The sequence below is a fragment of the Nycticebus coucang genome, chromosome 2, assembly GCF_027406575.1.
Source record: "Nycticebus coucang isolate mNycCou1 chromosome 2, mNycCou1.pri, whole genome shotgun sequence".
Taxonomy (NCBI): domain Eukaryota; kingdom Metazoa; phylum Chordata; class Mammalia; order Primates; family Lorisidae; genus Nycticebus; species Nycticebus coucang.
Window position 1 is genome coordinate 107,763,294 of NC_069781.1, and position 19,830 is coordinate 107,783,123.

The 19,830-nt window shown below is 39.0% G+C and overlaps 1 protein-coding gene across 6 annotated transcripts in view; it reads left to right on the forward strand.

Moving 5' to 3' along the window:
* The window catches only part of FAM120A (family with sequence similarity 120A), a 124,481-nt gene that overhangs the window by 100,242 nt on the left and 4,409 nt on the right, over positions 1-19,830 (forward strand). For 3 of the 6 annotated variants that reach the window (XM_053578419.1, XM_053578403.1, XM_053578438.1), the window contains exons 12-17: positions 2,865-2,979; positions 8,472-8,681; positions 9,556-9,739; positions 10,312-10,449; positions 12,814-12,955; positions 13,525-13,621. In XM_053578419.1, coding sequence (XP_053434394.1) covers positions 2,865-2,979; positions 8,472-8,681; positions 9,556-9,739; positions 10,312-10,449; positions 12,814-12,955; positions 13,525-13,621 — 886 coding nt within the window. Of the gene's footprint in view, positions 1-2,864; positions 2,980-8,471; positions 8,682-9,555; positions 9,740-10,311; positions 10,450-12,813; positions 12,960-13,524; positions 13,622-19,830 lie in introns of those variants that run through there. The other 3 variants (XM_053578411.1, XM_053578428.1, XM_053578445.1) reach the window with 3 other exon arrangements.

A 19,830-nucleotide genomic window follows, 5' to 3' on the forward strand; every position in this document is an offset into this window, starting at 1 on the left:
AGCTGCTTAGCACATCAAATAACATTTTTGTACTTTCATACAAAAGTTCATATAGCTGCTTAGCACATCAAATAACATTTTTGTACTTTGTTCAGCAGCGTGGAAAGGAACATCAAGAGGCAAGTTTTCTAAAAATTCCATAGGGAGATTTAGCAGGGATCTGAAAACATTCTAAATACATAGATCAGAATAGAAGGAGTAAATGAGCTGGGATGCCATTATTTCTGTCTTTGTGTTTTAGTATTTATGTGTGTACATACTTACATACTTCATGTTTTCTGCATCCAGGAAGGTATTCAGAAGATTGACCTGCTGTGAGGAGGAACTAAGTGTTAATTTTATTCTAGAAAGCAGATTTTCTCACCAACAAAGCTGTTTGTTAGTATAAATAGAGTTCTGAGTCTTAGCTGCCAAGGAAAATGGAAAAGATTCTGAGAAAACTAATCTGTCCCCACACAATCTTTTTCTGATTGAAAAATTTAAAAGGAATCTATAGCCAAGGGATGGGAAGAGGGACTGGGGAGTTGTTTAATGGGGACAGAGTTTCAGTTAGGGAAGGTGAAAGGAGTCTGTGGATAGATAGTGGTAGTGGTTGAACACCAATGAGAATGTGCTTAAATTCCAACCTGGAAAATGTACATGCTCTTTAGGTAGCTGACATTGGTCTAAGTATTTTATGTATGTTAACTTCTCTACTGTCATAGCAACTAAGGCAGGAGTTGTACCAAAAAAGTAGTTAAAATGGTAAATTTTATGTTATGCGTATTTTACCACAATGTTTTCAAATAAATAAGTTAAAAATAAAAGGACTGTAAAACATGGTACTTAAGGCAAAGAAAATTGTTTATTAAACACATTCTCTTCACAAAAGTGGTAGAGGGGTATTCTTCATAGTTTTTGTTTCTTGTTTCAAATTCTGGTTAAAACTCAGTAAGACTATCATATTAAAGATTTGGGGCACTTAATCATATTATTAAACTGTCAATATTTGTCAGATATTGACAGTTTAACATTGCGAGTATTGACAGTTTAATCATACATAAATATGTTTATATAAATAAGCCTTTTATATCATTCTTAAATATATCTGATTAAATATAAATAGCATAGAAATTTAGCATTCACTGTTCACCTTGAAATCACATTTGCTTCTGATTTTGCCACATTAATTTTATCATGACGTATATAAGCTCTTTAAGCCCTAAGTTTTCTGATCTTTAAAATGGGATAGTAATCACTCCTGCCTTAGTTGCTATGACAGTAGAGAAGTTAACATACATAAAATACTTAGACCAATGTCACGTACCTAAAGAGCATGCACATTTTCCAGGTTGGAATTTAATTAGAAGTATGTCTCAAGCCAGGCATGGTAGCTCACAGCTGTAATCCTAGCACCCTGGGAAGCGGAGGCAGGTTGATTGCTTGAGCTCAGAAGTTTGAGAGCAGCCTGAGCAAGAGTGAGACTTTCTACTAAAAATGGAAAGACTATCCAGGTGTTGTGCCGACCATCTGTAGTCCCAGCAACTAGAGAGGCTGAGGTAAGAGGATTGCTTAAGTCCGAAAGTTTGAGGTTGCTGTGAGCCATAACACTATGGCACTCTATCCAGGGCCATGTAGTGAAACTCTATCTCCCCAAAATAAATACATATACACAGACATACACATATAAAATCTTAGTGAGCTGGATGGAGCCTTCATCTCTTTAGTTTATGTTCCCATTCATGAATATCACGTACTACAACGAGTTAGGTCTCAGCACCAACTCTGGTTTTTGTTAACATAGATTTTAAGCACCATGAAAACTTAGCAAATAGGAACAGAAAGAGCTTTGTTAAGCAGGTCACAGTTCTCTGAACTCCTTTGGAGTTATTTGTCAGAGATCATATATCATCAAACTATTTTTAGTGATGAGCTGGCAACTTGATTAGATCATCTTTCAAGTTTATTGAATGCAAAGAATTGGGAGCTGTTACACTTGCAGAAAGGTTTATGATGAAGTTATTATGATAAGACCTTCACTGTCTTACACCCAGACACTACTTGGGGTTGTACTCTGGGTATAGGGTCCTAGGGTGTCTATCACTCAGATAGTGCTGGCACAGAGAAAGGGAGGAGACTCAGCACGGACCCTGGTGACTCCTAGGCAGAATTGTTATCATTGAAGTTCAGGATTTGGAAAGTGACTTTTCTTTAGTTGCCCATACTGAAGTGCACCCATTTTGAAGTCTGTGATGGTAATGATCCTGTGAGTTGTTTTTCTCAACTTTTCTGCCTCTTACCCTGCACCATCCCCAATTGTTCATTTGCTACCATGGAGCCTTTCGGTTGGAAAGCGTTCATGTAACACTCAACAGCTCTATCCGGAGATTCATCTTTCTTGTTTAGATCTAGAATCTGCCTTTTGGGTATCCTGGCTTGAATTAAAATGAATAAATTCTATAAATTGGTATAATAAGGTACTTAAGTACATGACAAGAATGAAATATCAAAAATCTCTGACTACCTAGTTTTCAGTATGGGCAAATTGGTGTGCAATTTCTAATTATTCTAAAGTAAAACATTCCTATCAGCTTGGATAATGATTATGTTTTCATTTGTAATGGTGTCATCAGGTGAAAATAGAAAAGCTGAATAAATGTGAAACTTGGTAAACGGTCTGTGAAGCTAGTGAATGATGCCCCATGATCATATCAATGTACACAGCTATGATTTAATAAAAAAAAAAAAGAAAAGCTGAATAAGAAATCATTATGGGCCTTCTTAGCTCGTGTAATCCTGAATTTAGTTAGAACCTGCCACTGGGTTTGTCCATGTAATGAGTGACCACTCAGTAATCATGCTCAACTGTTTCTGCCCCTCATCAGGTACATGGTGCAGTGGCCAGGAGCACGAATCTTGCGTCGTCAGGAGCTGGATGCCTTCTTGGCTCAGGCACTGTCCCCCAAACTCTATGAGCCTGATCAGCTACAGGAACTCAAGGTAATTTATCAGCCTCATTTCATTGTCTTGGGCAGCCTTGCTTTGAAATTCAGTGTAACACAGCTAACTTTCACCAGGTAGAATTGCTAATTCTTTAAACTAATTCCTTTAGTGTGCTAAACTAATAATACTAATGTGATGTGAACTTGATCGCCTTCAGGGCAAAAGGAATATTCCTTTCTAGTTATGGATTTGCCTCCCCCAGTATGGAAACAATCAGTTCTACTTTTGTCAAAGAATATGATTTCCCCTTGTTTATCAATGGATAATTTATTCTTGTTTTTCACATCAGGAAATTTGCCTTTTTTTATTTTAGGAGGGGATTCCAAACCCTGGGAGGGCCTGATCTTGAGAATTTTCTAACATCTAGCAAGGATTCTTTTTCTTATTTCATTCCAGTGTTCCTAATTATAACTTTAGTTTTCTCTGCAAAATATTCTTTGCCCCACAAGTATTATAAAATCCCTTTTAAAAAAACCACTTGAAGAACAGTGTTACACCATCATCCCTATGCCCTTTTTAATAGCATTTAACATCATATTTCTTTTAATTTTGCCTTCTAGTAATTCCATTTGTTCTTTAATTGACAGTATTGATTTCCTCCAAGTTGTTACCTTATTTTTCAGTGTGTATTATCTTTTTCAGTACACTTTTATTAGATGGTATGGTCACATGGTTATAATTGCTTTCTAATTTCTGTACTAAATTTTAGAGTTCAAGACTTTTCAAAGTTAGCCAAATTAGTAGATCTGTCTTTTCTTTTTAATGTGCAGGGTTTTGTTTTTACTTTGCCATCAGGTTTTTTTTTTCCCCAATGTTTGGTTTGTAATCAGATAATCTCTTTTGATAAAATTGCCTTCACCTTAGCTCTTTTTGGCATTCTTTATGAAGGCATTCTTTCCCTGAAGAGCAATTTTAGGCTCACTTTATAGAGTTTCAATATTTGATAGTTGGTGTTCAATAAATTTCTGGTTATCCCTAAATTACTGTGTTCAATTGAGTAATTTGGTGTTGAGTAGACTCTCCTCGACTGCATGGAGCTCACCTGAGGCTTCTGAAGACTTTGAAATAAGCTAAATAAAAAACCAAAACATAGGAAAATTCACCCAAAATTATATTCTTTACTTTGTAGATGTAGCTTTTCTGTTTGTTAGACAGAAATTATTATTTTTAATGTTTTTTGAATTTATGTTTCTGTTTTCAATGTTTGGTCAGGTGTCCCCATCAGGCAGTGTGGCTGATGCTAAGTCAGGTCCTTCCCTGTGTCCTCACCTGATTTGTCTCATCACCACCGTCTTCGTCACAGACTGTGTGCTTCAGGGGGTTGGAGATACTTTTACTAGAGTGTGGTGCCATCCCTCTACCTCTACTCCTGTTTCTCTTATATAGATTATAACATCAATATTGACATCCCAGTTCTGAAAATCAGACCGCCAGGTATCAGGTATGCCCACTAAGCCTTATTCACCATCAAGTTACTTTTACTCAAAGTTCATCTTATATCCCATATCCTTTTCATTTTTGGATCAACACATAGGATATAACTTTTCGAAAAACAATCACACTCTAAGCTTTCATTTTGGTTCTTTTGAGATCTTAGTACTTTCATGGTTTTCTCCTGGTTCTTCATCTAAAGTGAGACATTTCTGGAGATGTATTCAGAAAGACATTTTATGTGTAGTTAACCTCAGTCTGATTCATTGTTCCTCTGGGTCTTGCTTGTCTGGAGGTCGACAGTTCCTTTTAACGACGGCCTACACCTGTAAGTGCTTCGTTTTCATGAGTAGTATAAATTCTTAAAAGAGCTATAAGGAAGAATAGCATTTGTTGAGGGGAAAGCAGTTGTTTCCTTTTTTGTTTTTTAAGATTGAAGATTTCCTCTCAGCTATTAGATTGAAAATTGATACAAATAATCATTATTTAACACTAAAAATTCCTGTGCAGAGCTGAGGGTTCCAAAATTCAGTGATAGAAAATTAAATTTTAAAGTTGCTTTTTTATTTAAACATTAAACTTTTTTGATATATTGAAAGCAACAACAGTACTTTTCTGTAATACACTATTTCACAGTTTATGATATAGTCAACTCTTGACTACTACTGTTGTTGTATCAGGGCTTATTACCCAGTTTGTGGATTGCCCAGACCCTGTTTCTCTTCTCCCATTTATTTTCCACTACGTGCTTTGCCATCAGAGGAAGAAAAGACCCAGTGTTGACAGTTTGGACTCTTCTTAAGTTTTCTGATGGGAGGTTTGGTGGGAAGAGACATTGAAACCGTTAGCTAAACTGAATTTTTAAGAATTTCATCTCATCCATGCTTTCTCTGTGCATCATGTCCATGAATAATTGAGCGTGTTCTATGTGGTTCCTGGAGTATCTGTGACAGTGATTGATGACCCTCATTTTTTCTTGTTATATTTTTTTAAGCCCTTCTCCTAGGTTACCATCATGAATGTAATTATTAAGGTAAAATTAGCACTGACCCTGTGTTTGGAGGAGGGTGGGTAAAAGATGAGGAGAAGGAACTTTGTTTAGTTATAATATTTGTCCAGTTTCTTTCTCCCTTGCTCGTGACATTCCTATAATTGCCTTAAATTCTTTTAACAGTTTCACATGCCAAGTGCAGAATATAAAAGATGGAAAATGAAGAGCTTTAAAGACAGTATTAGGGGCGTGCCACATGTCTGTGATACCTGTAAGAATTATTTTGCATATAGGTAAATATGACAAATTAAGAGTCTGTTGCCCAGTATTTAGAAGTTAGACAAAGACTTCACTGGAATTTGGTTTGTAAGCTAATTGGGCAGAGATTAAATTCCATATTTGTATTTCCTATAAAGTCAGAATTTTTTTTATCTGTTTCTCTAGTTGAGGAACTTTGGATAATGTTGAATATTATATCTCAATTGGTATAAAAGAATGAGATTAGAGTGTGAATACTACAGGTATTTCTGCAATCAAGGATTCAGATTTGGATTCTCTTAGTTACCAGCTTTCTGACTGAGTCCTCTGTGAACCATATGTACATTGGAGAGACTAGAAGCACCTATATCTTATGGTTTTTATGAGAAAGAAATCATATAAAAATACATCTAAACAAAAAAAAGACATGCTTATTTATTTATTAGGTTTTAAGTTCCCCATAAATACTAGATATTATTATTTATATAATTAACATTTAGGAAAAGAAAAATGTTATGAAATAACTTTTTAAAAATTTTCAAAGGAAACAAAATCTACACAGCAGTTGAAATTTTATTCACATTGTTGACATAGCTCTTACTTTAAAAAAGCTTCTCTGTTAATGTAATGGTAGTTGTCATAAAACTGCTAATTATCTTGAAACTGCCAGCATCATTTTTTAAATCCATAAAAATATAATCCTTCAACTAACATTGAGGCCATTTTATATACATACATACACATAGTAGGCTTGCTCCATTCCTCCTGTCAGCAAATTTGGAGGTTAATAGTTGTAACTAGGGAGCCTTTATATTGTGTGCATCTGCTGTTGTTTCCTAAACTTGGCATGCAGCCATTTGCTGGGAGAGTGATTTTGAGTTATATCAGTCATAGTGATTTGAATCTGGCCACAATAAGCCACAGCCCATTCCTAAGACATACCAGCAGTGTGGTGCTGCATGTGCTGCTACAGAAGGTATCAATAGCATATGGCATTTGGGTAGCAAGGCAAACAACTTCAGAGCAGCATCACCTCCATTATTTCCTTTCTCTAGTCCTTGACACCCATGCATGGTTCTCTGGTATAGAGCAGAGAGGGGATCATGGAGTCCCAAGGCTGGAAATGGTAGAGTCCCTCCTGATTGCAAAGGATTCATGGTCATCATTCCCATAGAGTGAGGGGCCAGGGAGGGGTGTCCTATTTATTCATAGGCCTCCACCTCTGGCCACTTCCCAACAGGAGCAGCTCCTTTTCTGCCTTGAGAATTCTCCTTTCTTCTTTCAGCTTAGAAGTGGGGGAGGCTGGAGACTAAAAACTTAAAGTGCATTTTCCATTTTGTTTCCGTTTGCTCATCTTTTTCTCCACTTTACACATAAATATAAAAATAGATCTCATTCCATCACCCCAGCCCTACTTACCTGAACATTTTTTTAGTTAATTTCCTAACAACTATATGGGAAAAGAAGGAGCCAGTAATGTACAAGAGAATCCAGAGGAGTAGCTTTTATAAATTTGTGAACAGACTTTACTAGGTTTTGAAAAGTCCGAATTGGGTTGACTTAAAATTTTAAAAAAAGGTTGGAAAACACAGTTTTAGCTGGTAATGGGGAAACAGCAGATGATCATAAATTTACTAGCATTTAGCATCAGAATGACCTCTTTTCTCTTTAATGAAAAGCTCTTTTACCTGCCACAGTTAGGACTGTTTATACTGATAACTCCATAAAAACTGCATTCTTGAAAACCATCAAAGTGAGAAGACAAAAGCCAGAGCAGAGTTAAAACTTTGTCCTGGATAATCCACAAACTAGATCTTTACATACAGATGATCAAGAGTTGACTGTACTTGTGTTAATGTTTCTCACCCTGCTCATCATGTGCTAGGATGGTGTCCTCTGTGGACAGAAGGCAGGCACCCAGCACTCATCACTGAGGGAGGTAAAAAGTGCGCAAATTCTAATAGTGTGTTTGATTCAAATACAATATTTCTGTTCTGTTCTTTTAATTTACAAGCTATCCATTTCTCCAAAAACATTGACAGTATTATTAATAAGTTGCTATCTAAAACATTAACATATGAAATATTGTAAAAATAAAGTACAAATTTATTTTAGAATGTAATTATACCAAGTATTCTTTAAATATAACTACTTGATAAAAGGCAAAATCTTAATATTCAGTGTTCCTTTTTGGCACTCTTTCTGTTAGCACATCTGTGTTCACATCTGAAATGTGAAGTGTTATTTCATAAAGGATTGTGGGGGCTCTGGACTCGAAGGAGACTGTACATCATTGCTTACTCTGTCACATGCCAGCCTTAAATACAGCATTAATTTATGTGGGTCACTATGAAAGCTTTGAGATAGACTGTGTTATGGTCCATTATTTCACTTCCAAGAAACAGAGTTGACAGTGTCCCTTCTGAACTCACCTGTGCAAGTTTCAACTTGCTCAGCTTATTGGTGTGCTGGGAGGGCTTCATTTGTTTCTGTCTGCATGGATTTTTATATGTCTCAAAATTTCCGTAATGGCCCACGTATACTGTATTAACACTTTATAAACCCAAATGGAAACATTTTAGTATGTTTATAAAACATTCTCTTAAATTTGTTAAATAACATATAAAGTATTTCTATTCAAATAAAGCCAGTTTTAGGTCAATATAAGGTAATTGGATAGGACTACTCAGTGTGCTGTTTTTGTTAAGGAATATTTCATTAACTCTGGAAAGTTTTATTGAGACATTGGAAGAATTAAACCTGTAGTAAGTACTCTTATTCCATAGAAGTTACTCTTTTCAATTTAAAGATTGAGAACTTAGACCCCCGAGGAATTCAGCTGTCAGCTCTCTTCATGAGTGGAGTAGACATGGCATTGTTTGCAAATGATGCATGTGGACAGCCAATCCCCTGGGAACACTGTTGTCCTTGGATGTATTTTGATGGGAAGCTCTTCCAATCCAAACTCCTCAAAGCCAGCCGGGAAAAGACCCCACTCATCGATCTCTGTGATGGTCAGGTATGCTGGAGGGCAAGGGCAACCACCTCTGACTGAAATGAAATAGAGCTCACTAGTTAAATCTGTCCTCTTTTATACCATATTTGTTATGAAACCTGTGTGACAGTGTTCTGTTTTGGATTGGGCCCACCCCAGTGTGTATAACTAAATGTAACTCTAGTGCCCATAATGAGCTAGGCTCCTGACACACAGTTGGGTCTTAATTATTTATGGTAGCTATGTTCTAAAATTTACCCCGAACACTGAATTAGCAAAAATTGAACCATTGCTCCTAGGGGAGAGACAGAGGGTTAAGTTCCTTCAAGGCTCTGGTCACATATTTTTGTTATCCATTCAGTACATAACCTTGTCTCTCATGTGTTTCTGTTTAAAGATATCTTATTAAAAACATATCAGTAATTTGTTATTGAACTCCCAGCCAGCAGCACTATAACTCTTGTCTGAATGAAGCTTCTCTAACATTGATTTTATTCTATGCACTTAGGAACACAGGGCAAGACTTCAGCACTATGCTGGGGGTGTTTGTAAATAGTGAAATCACCAAAAAACTCAAAATGCAAAAACTTTGACACCAAATAGGCTTTGTTTTCAGGATGAGCTGAAACAGGAAGGCAGCCAGCCAGCCCTCAGCTGGGTTTGGTATATTCAGCAACTAAAATCTTCCCCTCATTTTGCACAAGTCTGTGACCAGAAAAGCACTTGGGTATTGATTTTGTGGTTACAAGTAAATGTTAGCAGGTAGGTGAATTTGCATTAATAAAGGGGACAACTGTCCATTTCTATAGTAGTTGATATATTTTGTTTCCTTAATGCTCATTTTGATTTTTTAAAACACTGTGAATCAAGTTTTCACATTCTGGTCCTTGACTTCTAGGCTGAGCAGGCTGCCAAAGTAGAGAAGATGCGCCAGAGCGTCTTGGAGGGGCTCAACTTCTCCCGGCAGAGCCACACGCTCCCTTTCCCCCCACCTCCCGCCCTGCCCTTCTATCCCGCCTCTGCGTATCCTCGGCACTTCGGGCCTGTCCCACCCTCTCAGGGCAGGGGCAGAGGCTTTGCAGGTGAGTCCTTTGGCTTGACTTATTCCTGTGGGGAAGAGATGCCTGTAAAGAATGTGCAGCCCTTCTAGGCGAGCCTGTCTGCTGTGTTGACCTTGCTGTTGTCAGTCATAGGGGATTCAAAACAGCAATTCTTCAAACCCACAAGGAGCAAGCTTGATCCTGGAGCAGCTTAGGAGAGAGAGAACTGTAGACACAGGTGCAGAGGCTGCATCTGAAATCTGTCATTCGAGCTGGAAACTCTCTACTCACATTTTAAGTTTTTTTGTCTCATGTATGAGGAAGACTAAACATACCAAGTTTAGAGAAAGCCATCTTCTAGACCCATCTCCCAGGATCCAACCTGAACCCTATGTCAGTGACCTGTTGAATGACTTGCTATAGGGAGGGTAGCCTTTCAGTGCTGGTCCCTGGGGACAATGGGTGCAGAACAGCAAGGCAACAAGAGGGGCCAGGAGACCCCTCCTTGGCAAATGAAGGAGGCAGGGGCCATTTTGCCCGAATGCCCTGCAGGGCCCCCCCAAGCCCTGTCCCTCACACTTCTCCCCTGTCTCTTTCTACCCCGGGTCCCACAGGAGTCTGTGGCTTTGGAGGCCCCTATGGGGAAACGGTAGCAACAGGCCCTTACCGTGCCTTCCGGGTGGCAGCAACATCGGGACACTGCGGAGCCTTCTCAGGCAGTGACAGCAGCAGGACTAGCAAGTCCCAGGGCGGTAATTATACCCACCCCTTCCCAGAGCTTCTGCCTGCCAGCACTTCCTTTGCTCCATCGTCTGACGCCTGCCTTCCTTTACTATCTTCACAAGCCACTCCTCCAACAGAACGCCCTTTCATCTGGGTCCCTGATCTGACCCTCACTGACTGCTGTCCTACCCCTGAGAGTCTCTGCCTTCAGGTCTCTGCAGCGGCTCTGCTGTGGCCAGTCTTTCCTTTCAGGGCAGACCACTGAGTGTCCACCTAGAACAAAGCCTTTCTGTGCACCTGGGTAACCTGACCATCGCCTCGTGTTCATAGGATGAGCTGCTGACTAATACTCAGTGGCGTTTCTTTCCCAAGCAGCCATCTTTTGGTAAAGATTATCATGCTTGTATAGAAGATTCTAATAATCACAGAATTCCTGGCATAAACTCTGTCACAGTTTGTTTCATAAAAGCATTTTTTTTAAAAAGACCTAATGTCAGGTATATAAAAATCAGTGTACTTTAGATTCCCATTGCTTATTTTTTCATTTGTATCAGGCTTGCCAAGTCAGAAAAGTCTCAACATTTTGTGTTAGAAATAATGTCTTGTGGTGTTGCTGTAATTGGAAGCCTGTGATTTGTGGTTTTGTCCAAATCCTACATTTGGGGACTACAGAGTTAAATCTGACCATCAAGTCACATAACAGGATTTTTCAGATACATTTTAGAGTAACTCTGAAGATGAGCAGGCCTTTGTCTATCATCAGCGATATTTTTCCAACTAAGTTACGGGGGGGTGTAGGGAGGCCAGCGAGGGGTGCTGTGTGGAAAGGTGACTCTTAATGATGTGGTACTGGATCAGTTTCTCTGTCTCTACCACAGAAGTCACCTCTTCTTTACCTGGTGCAGCTGCATGCCCCTCTGCCTCCTCTCTCCTCCCACTGCAGGGTGCTCTCTGCCCTGTGGCTGCTTCTGGTGCAGCTCAGAGCCATGTGTCCTCTCTGCTTCTTGATTGGCTTCAGCAACTTGCAGTGCCTTGAAATGGAAGCTGGCCTATAGTTGGGAAAACATTGAAGGAGAGATTTCAGTATCCACACTATGGATAGTGTGCAGTAAGAAGTGATTTCTTAAGCTACATTGAGAGGAACTTGCTTCCTAACTTTTCTAAGATTGTGTCTGAAACTTATATCTGCATTGTCCAATGTAGTAGTCACTGGCCACATGCACTATTGAACTCTTCAACTGTGGCTAGAAACTGTAAAGTAAACTCCAAATTTTAAAGACTTAATATGGGGAAAAGAGTGTAAAATAGCTCATTAATTTTTATATTGTTAAATATTTATTATCATTAATAATATTTTAATAATTATTATGATAATAAATAATACCTGTTAAAATAATACTATTTTGCATATATTGGGATAAATACTGAAACTTTTTCATCTGTTTCTTTGTACCTTTTTTTATGTGTCTACTAGAAAACAAAGCTTGTAGATTTCTATTGGGCATTGCTATATTGCCATGGTTAATACCGTATGATGGAGAATTTATTATAATCCATTCCCACTGGCAGAAAAGAGGATTGGAGCTCTGCTTTTGTTTTTGTTTTTTTAAATCAGGGATTTGCTATCAATTAACAATTTCAGAATTTTCTTTTTCTTTTCTTTCTTTCTTTTTTTTGGAGACAGAGTCTCACTTTGTCACCCTTGGTAGAGTGCTGTGGCATTATAAGTCACAGCAACCTCAAACTCTTGGGTTCAAGTGTTTCTCTTGCATCAGCCTCCCGAGCAGCTGGTACTATAGGTGCCTGTCACAATGCCAGGCTAGTTTTAGAAATGGGGTTTTACTCTGGCTCAGGCTGGTCCCAAACCTCAGAATTTTCTTCAGTGTGAAAACTTAGAATATGTAGGCTAATAGAAATTAATAGAAGGCAGTGAATACAGTGAATATTTGTGACTGTACTTAAGGAAAATTCTAATTTAACAATACATTAAGACATACAAGCTAGATTTACATAACTTTTGCAATGTTTGGTTAAGGTAATAACTTGGAAGTGTTTACCTAAAGAGAAAACATTCTGAGTTTGCAAATTTCTATCTTGGTAACATAGAAGGCATACCATATGCACCCAGTGACAATACTTGAATGAGTCTATTTCTATCTAAAAGCACTTGCACATTTGTAGTTTTAACCTAATTCATTTGTCATGAGTTTTTAACAACAGGTTAAAATCAAAGTATGCACATACAATTATACTCCACATAATAAAAAAGAAGTCTTTATAAAGCAGCTTCATGTGAAATATAAACCAAACTGAAAGTTTCTTGCTTTTATCTCTTTGCTGTTCTTAATTCTGTGATTGTAAAGATTTTGTCTTTTTATATATTTTTCGTGCAGGAGTCCAACCTATACCTTCTCAGGGAGGGAAACTAGAAATAGCTGGCACTGTGGTTGGCCACTGGGCTGGGAGCAGACGGGGCCGAGGGGGCCGGGGACCTTTCCCCCTGCAGGTGGTCTCTGTTGGAGGACCAGCAAGAGGGTAAGTTATGAACTACTAAAATCTCCTCTGTATAAATAGCCTGTAACTTGCTTTTTTACTTATGAGTTAAATAAGAACATTTCTATATAATTAGATACATTTTTTAATATCATTCTTCTTAATGATTGCATAAAATCCAATTTATAGCATTATTTAATTAACCATTATTAAATTATTGACTACACATTATTCAATTAATCTAGCACCTTTAATTTTTTTTTTTTTTTCCTTTGGGACACCTCACTGTGTTGCCCAAGCTAATCTCAAACCTCAAGTGATCCTCCCACTTCAGCCTGCCAGGAAACTGGGATTATAGAGACACACCACTGAACCTGGCTAAAATATTTTTAAGTAGCATTTTTAAAGTATTAGTTTTTCAAATCAAATGCATTGGATATGAACCACAAATATAAGGTGGAATCCTTGGAATAAATCTGTGATATGACCATATTAAATAAACACGATACTTCATAAACCATAAAGTTAGGCATCTTTAAATCTATTTGATATGATTTTAAATGTCTATAACATTTAAATCTTTTTGATATTGTTCTTTTTTATTCATTTAGGCGTCCAAGAGGAGTGATTTCTACCCCAGTGATTAGGACATTTGGAAGAGGTGGAAGGTACTATGGCAGAGGTTACAAAAACCAGGCAGCAATTCAGGTAAGAAGACAATAGAGTTTTTGTGCCAGTTCACTCCCCTCATTGATCTCTTCTTTCTAAGCTAGTGTTTGTTGTGCCCCTGTTAAAACAGAAGGGCTGACAGCGACAGGGCTTTTTATAAGCTCTTCTCTGTTACATTTGTATGTCCTTCCTTTAGTACTGAGTCACCATTTGTAGGTTTTCCTGTGGAGAAGGCTGGGGTGGGGGAGGTGCACACACAGACCTGCATGTGTATGTATATACTGTGCACACATGTACATATGTATATACATACATACCTCCATGCTACCCCTTCCTCTAGTAAAATACTTAATGAATTTATACTTAACCTTCTGATTCAAGTTTAAGATTTCAGGAATTGCACTTAATCTCTACTATTATACCCAGATAACTTTTCTTCCATCCTGAGACTCTTGGTTCTTGAGAAGCAGGAGTTGATTAAATTAGAATATCCCATAACTGAGCTTTACTTTATCCCATATTGTACATACGCCTGGCTCAGAATACCTGTTAATACTACCATCACCAATATAATGAAATGAGAACAGTTAAAATGTTTGCAGGCTGGGTGAAGTGGCTCACGCCTGTAATCCTAGCACTCTGGGAGGCTAAGGTGGGTAGATTGCCTGAGCTCACGGGTTCAAGACCAGCCTAAGCAAGAGTGAGACCCCATCTCTAAAAATAGCTGGGCATTGTGGTGGGCACCTGTAGTCCCAGATACTAGGGAGGCTGGAGCAAGAGAATCGCTTAAGCCAAAGAGTGAGCTATGATGCTGTGGCACTCTACCCAGGGCAACAAAGTGAAACTCTGTCTCAAAAAGAAAAAAACCTTCTCATTGCTTGCCCCCTACCAGGCCTTCTGTTTGTGTGTCCCTTTTGGTCTCTGAAATGTTTTCTTTGATAGATTCTGTAAGAAGGGCTCCTCAGGAAGGACTTAGGGAACAATATTAAATTTTTAAATTTTTTTTCAAATTACCCTTACTTGGAAGCATTGGCTCACATTTTCTTTCCTTAAATGTCTTAATTTTATTTTCTTCTGACATAAAGCTTCACTATCAAAAATTGATGATAATCTAATTTTCTTTCCCTTTGAAGTCATTTGCTATTTTGGCCTAAATGCCCACCTTGTTTTTGTTTTTCTGTAAAAGTTGAATGACCTCACTTGATCGTGCCCTGGTACTAGTTATTCTAGATCAGATGACTTAGTATGAGGAGCACTCTCTGGAAATGTTATTTCAAATCTTAATTTAAGAAAGTTTTCTTGATTTAATAGTTTTTTATTTTTGTTCTTTCACTTTGCTTTTGTCTTCTGGTGTTTTGTTATTCTCTTGCACATTCTTCTGTGACTGTTTTCAGTATTTGGCATGGGATTTTGTTGTTGTTCTTGTTTTTTTGAGACAGTGTTCGTTTGTTAACCAGCTCTGGCTAGAATATAGTGGCGTAATCATAATTTACAGCAGTGTCAAACTCTTGGGCTCAAGTGATCCTCTTGCCTCAACCCCCAGAGTAGCTAGGACTATAGGCACACAACACTATGCTCAGCTCATTTTTCTATTATGGTAGAAACAGAGTCTTACTCTTGCTAAGTCTGATCTTAAACTCATGAACACAAGCAGTCCTCCCACCTCTTCCCCTCAGAGTGCTAGGATTACAGTGTGAGTCACCACACCCAGCCTGACGTGCTCTTTTGATTCTGTTTTATCTCTGCCTTTTCTAACTCTTAAGAAAAACTCAACAGTCTATGAAGTTTGCCTGTTTAAAGTACAATTTAGTGGTTTATAGTTTTTTAGAGACTAATTTTTAGAGCAGTTTTAGGTTCACAGCAAATCTGAATAGAAGTTACAGATGTGGAAGGCAGGGAGTTCAGCACCACCCCCATAGAGTGACTGGTTTGTTATAACTGATGAACCTACATGGACAAATCATTATCATTCAAAGGTCATAGTCGACATTAGGGTTGTACATTCTTTGGGTTCAGATAAGTACCATTGTAGTATCACTTAAAGTAATTTCACTGATCTTTTTTACTGTCTTTTCATACTTTTTTTTTTGGTAGAGACAGAGTCTCACTGTACTGCCCTCGGGTATGGTGCCATGGCGTCACATGGCTCACAGCAACCTCTAACTCTTGGGCTTACGTGATTCTCTTGCCTCAGCCTCCGGAGCAGCTGGGACTACAGGCACCCGCCACAACGCCCAGCTACTTTTTTGTTGCAGTTTGGCCAGGGCTGGGTTTGAACCCGCCACCCTTCACATATGGGGCCGGTGCCCTACTCACTGAGCCACAGGCGCCGCCGTGTCTTTTCATACTTTTATCTTTTCCAGAATGCCCTATAGTATGTAACCTTTTCATTTGGCTTCTTTCACTTCATAATATGCATTTAAGTTGTTTAATCCATGTCTTTTAATGGCTTTAAGGCTCATTTCTTTCTGGCACTGAATAATATTTTATCGTCTGGATGGATCAGTTTTTTTATCCACTCACCTGTTAAAGGACAATTTGGTTGCTTAGAATTTTGGCAGTTATGAATAAAATTGCTATCAACATCCATGTATAGGTTTTTGTGTAGACGTTAAGTTTTCATCTGCTTCAGGTAAACACCTATGAGCATGACTGCTGGATTATAGAGTAAGAGTATAGTTGTATAAAGGATCACCAAACTTTCTTCCAACATGTCTGTATTGTTTTGCATTTCTTTTTTTTTTTTTTTTTTTGTTTTTGGCCGGGGCTGGGTTTGAACCCGCCACCTCCAGCATATGGGACTGGCGCCCTACCCCTTGAGCCACAGGCGCCACCTTGTTTTGCATTTCTAATAGCAATGAATGAGAGTTCTGCTTGGTCCATATCCTATCAATATTTGGTATTGTCAGTGTTCTAGTTTGGCCATCCTGATAGGTGTATAGTTGGGAGCTAATTTTTTAAAATTTGCTTTTCCATGGAACATCTTTTCTTCTTCTTTTTGAGACAGAGTCTCACCCTGTTGCCTTGAACCTTAAATTCTTTTTTTTTTTTTTTTTTTGAGACAGAGTCTGACTGTTGCCCTGGGTAGAGTACCGTGGCCTCACAGCTCACAGCAACCTCAAACTCTTGGGCTTAAGGGAGTCGCTTGCCTCAGTCTCCCAAGTAGCTAGGACTGTAGGTGCCCGCCACAACACCCAGCTATTTTTTTTTTTTTTGGTTGTAGTTGTTGTTGTTTGGCAGGCCTGGGCTGGATTCGAACCCGCCAGCTCTGATGTATGTGGCTGGGGGCCTAGCCGCTGAGCTACAAGTGCTGAGCCTCAACCTTAATTTCTTCTTTTTTTGCAGTTGGCCAAGGCTGGTTTGAACCCGCCACCTCCAGTATTTCTTGAGCCACAGGCGCTACCCTCAACCTTAAATTCTTGAGCATAAGTAATCCTCTTGCCTCAACCTCCCGAGTAGCTGGGACTACAGGTGCCCACCACAACACCCTGTTTTTTTTTTTTTTTTTTTTAAGATATGGGGTCTTGGTCTTGCTCGGGCTGCTCTCAAACTCCTGAGCTCAACTGATTGGCCCACCTCAGCCTCCCAGAGTGCTAGGATTACATGTGTGAGCCACTGCTCCTGGCTGGAACATCTTTTCATGTGCTTATTTGCTATCTGTGTATCTTCTTTGATAAAGTGTCCCTTTGCATCATTTTCTAATTAGATTGTAATATAATTCAGTGGTTTGTAGCCTGTTCTTAAGATCAAGCAACTACTACCAGTAATTCCAGAACATTCTTCACCACAAAAAAGAAACCCTTTACCTACTGACAGTCACTTCCATCTCCTCCAGTAGCAACCATTGATTATTTTGTGTCTTTGATGATTTGTCTGTCTTGTAAATTTCATGTAAACATACATATTGTGGCATGTAGCAGTATTTCATTCCTTTTTATTGTTGACTAATGTTAATTTATCTGCCCATTTGTTGATGGACATTTGTATTGATTTCATTTGGAGACTGTCACCAACAATAGTATTATGAACATTTATCTGCAAATTTTTTTTTGTTGCAGTTTGGTTGGGGCTGAGTTCGAACCTGCCACCCTTGGTATATGGGGCTGGTGCCCTACTCACTGAGCCACAGGCATCGCCCCTATCTGCAAATTTTTGTGTGAAGATGTGTTTTTACTTCTTTTGGGTAAATGCCTAGGAGTAGAACTGCTAGGTCAAATGGTATATTTAGCCATTTGAGAAACTGCCAGACTATCTTCCAAGGTAGCTACACCGTTTTACATTCCCACCAGCAATATACCAGAATTCCAGTTTTCCATATCCTTGTTGAAAATTGTTACTTTCCATATTCTTGATTTTAGCCATTCTAATAGATGTGAAATGTTATCTCATTGTGGTTTTTTCATTTGTATTTCCCTATTTTCATTTCTTTTTTTTTCTCCTTTCTACCTTCAGACTTTATTTGTACTTGTGTTTCTTCTAATGTAGTCTTCATTTCTAGAGTGAGTTTTTTTTTTTCCCTTTGGAATTTTTCTGTCATTTTTTTTACTTCATTTCTCAAGGACAGATGAGGTCTCATCTTGTTCTATTACCCACCCTTCAATAGTATGATCATAATTTACTGCAGCCTTGAACTTCTGGTCTTAAGTAGTACTCTTGACTTAGCCTCCTGAGTTGCTGGAATGTAGGGGTATGCTACCATGCCCAGCTAATTTTTTTTTCCATTTTATTTAGAGTTGGGGGTCTTGCTATGTTGCCTAGGCTAGTTTTGAACACCTGGCCTCAAGTCATCCTCTTGTTTGTTTCAGCAGTATACCTGCTCCATTTCCCAGTTTTTTCCAATTTGATTTTTGTTATTCTTTCATGTCATTTATTAGCCTATTTTGAAACAGAGGGTTTTATTTTTATGGACCTGATTTTTTTTTTTTAGAGACAGAGTCTCACTTTATCACCTTGGTAGAGTGCAATGACATCACAGCTCACAGCAACCTCCAACTCCTGAGTTTAGGCGATTCTCTTGCCTCAGCCTCCCCAGTAGCTGGGACTACAGGCGCCTGCCACAACGCTCGGCTATTTTTTTTTTTTGTTGCAGTTTGGCTGGGGCTGGGTTTGAACCCACGACCATCGGTATATGGGACCGGTGCCCTGCTTACTGAGCCACAAGGGCCACCCTTGTTTTTTTTTTTTTTTTTTTTTTTGAGGCCGAGTCTCACTACATTGACCTTGGTAGAGTGCTGTGGAGTCACAGCTCACAGCAGCCTGAAACTCTTGGGCTTAAGCGATTCTCTAACCTCAGCCTCCCAAGTAGCTGGGACTATAGGCACCTGCTACAATGCCTGCCTATTTTTTTGTTGCAGTTGTCGTTGTTTAGCTGGCTCAGGCAGGGTTTGAACCCATCAGCCTGTATGTATGTGGCCAGTACCCTACTCACTGAGCTATTGGCACTGCCTTATGGACCTGTTTTTTTGATGTACTTTATTGTCTATGAGAATGTTATTCTACCTTGTATTCTTATATTTCTTACAGTGGCATATGTGATTCCACTATCTTACTTTGTCTTGCACATTTTTAGATACAGTTGGTTTTTGTGGATTCTAAAAAGAATGGAAGATGTGCACAGCTTTGTTCTTCCTCCTGTGGTTTTCATGTAGTGTTAAAAATATGACCTCTTGCTTCCTGAAAGTTTCTGGGTCTTCTTTCTCCCTGTCTTTCTTGTCCCTGTCCGTTCTATTTTTATTCCAGTCTGAGCACTTGCCCTTGGTGTAGAGCGCTGTCCTGGTGATGGGTGGGTTGTCAGCGGATGCCCCAGTAGTACGGCAGAGTATGCACACTGAGGACAGTCCACTGAGTGTTAGCCACAGGAACTGCCTCACAGTGGTGAAGGCTTATGGGAAAAGTAGTTTGGAGGGAGAGGGGATGCGTGTTTCCAGACAGGTGAAAGCTGGCCTTCCTTCTCAGTCTCCTGCACAGTGTATACCCTTCTCCTATCACCTAGATGACTGTCTCTGACTGCCTCCTAACAGGCCCTCACTACAGTTTCTGCAGCATGCGCACAAAGGGTGACCACTGCCAACTAATGACATTCCTAGGATAGGTGTTGATTTACTCCTGTAGATGGAGTCTCCCTGAGAATGAGTGCTCTGACGTGTGAAAATCTTCATTATTGGCCGGGGCATAATGGCTCATAGGAGCCTGAGGCAGGTAAATTGCTTGAGCTCAGGAGTTGAAGACCAGCCTGAGCAGTCATGAGA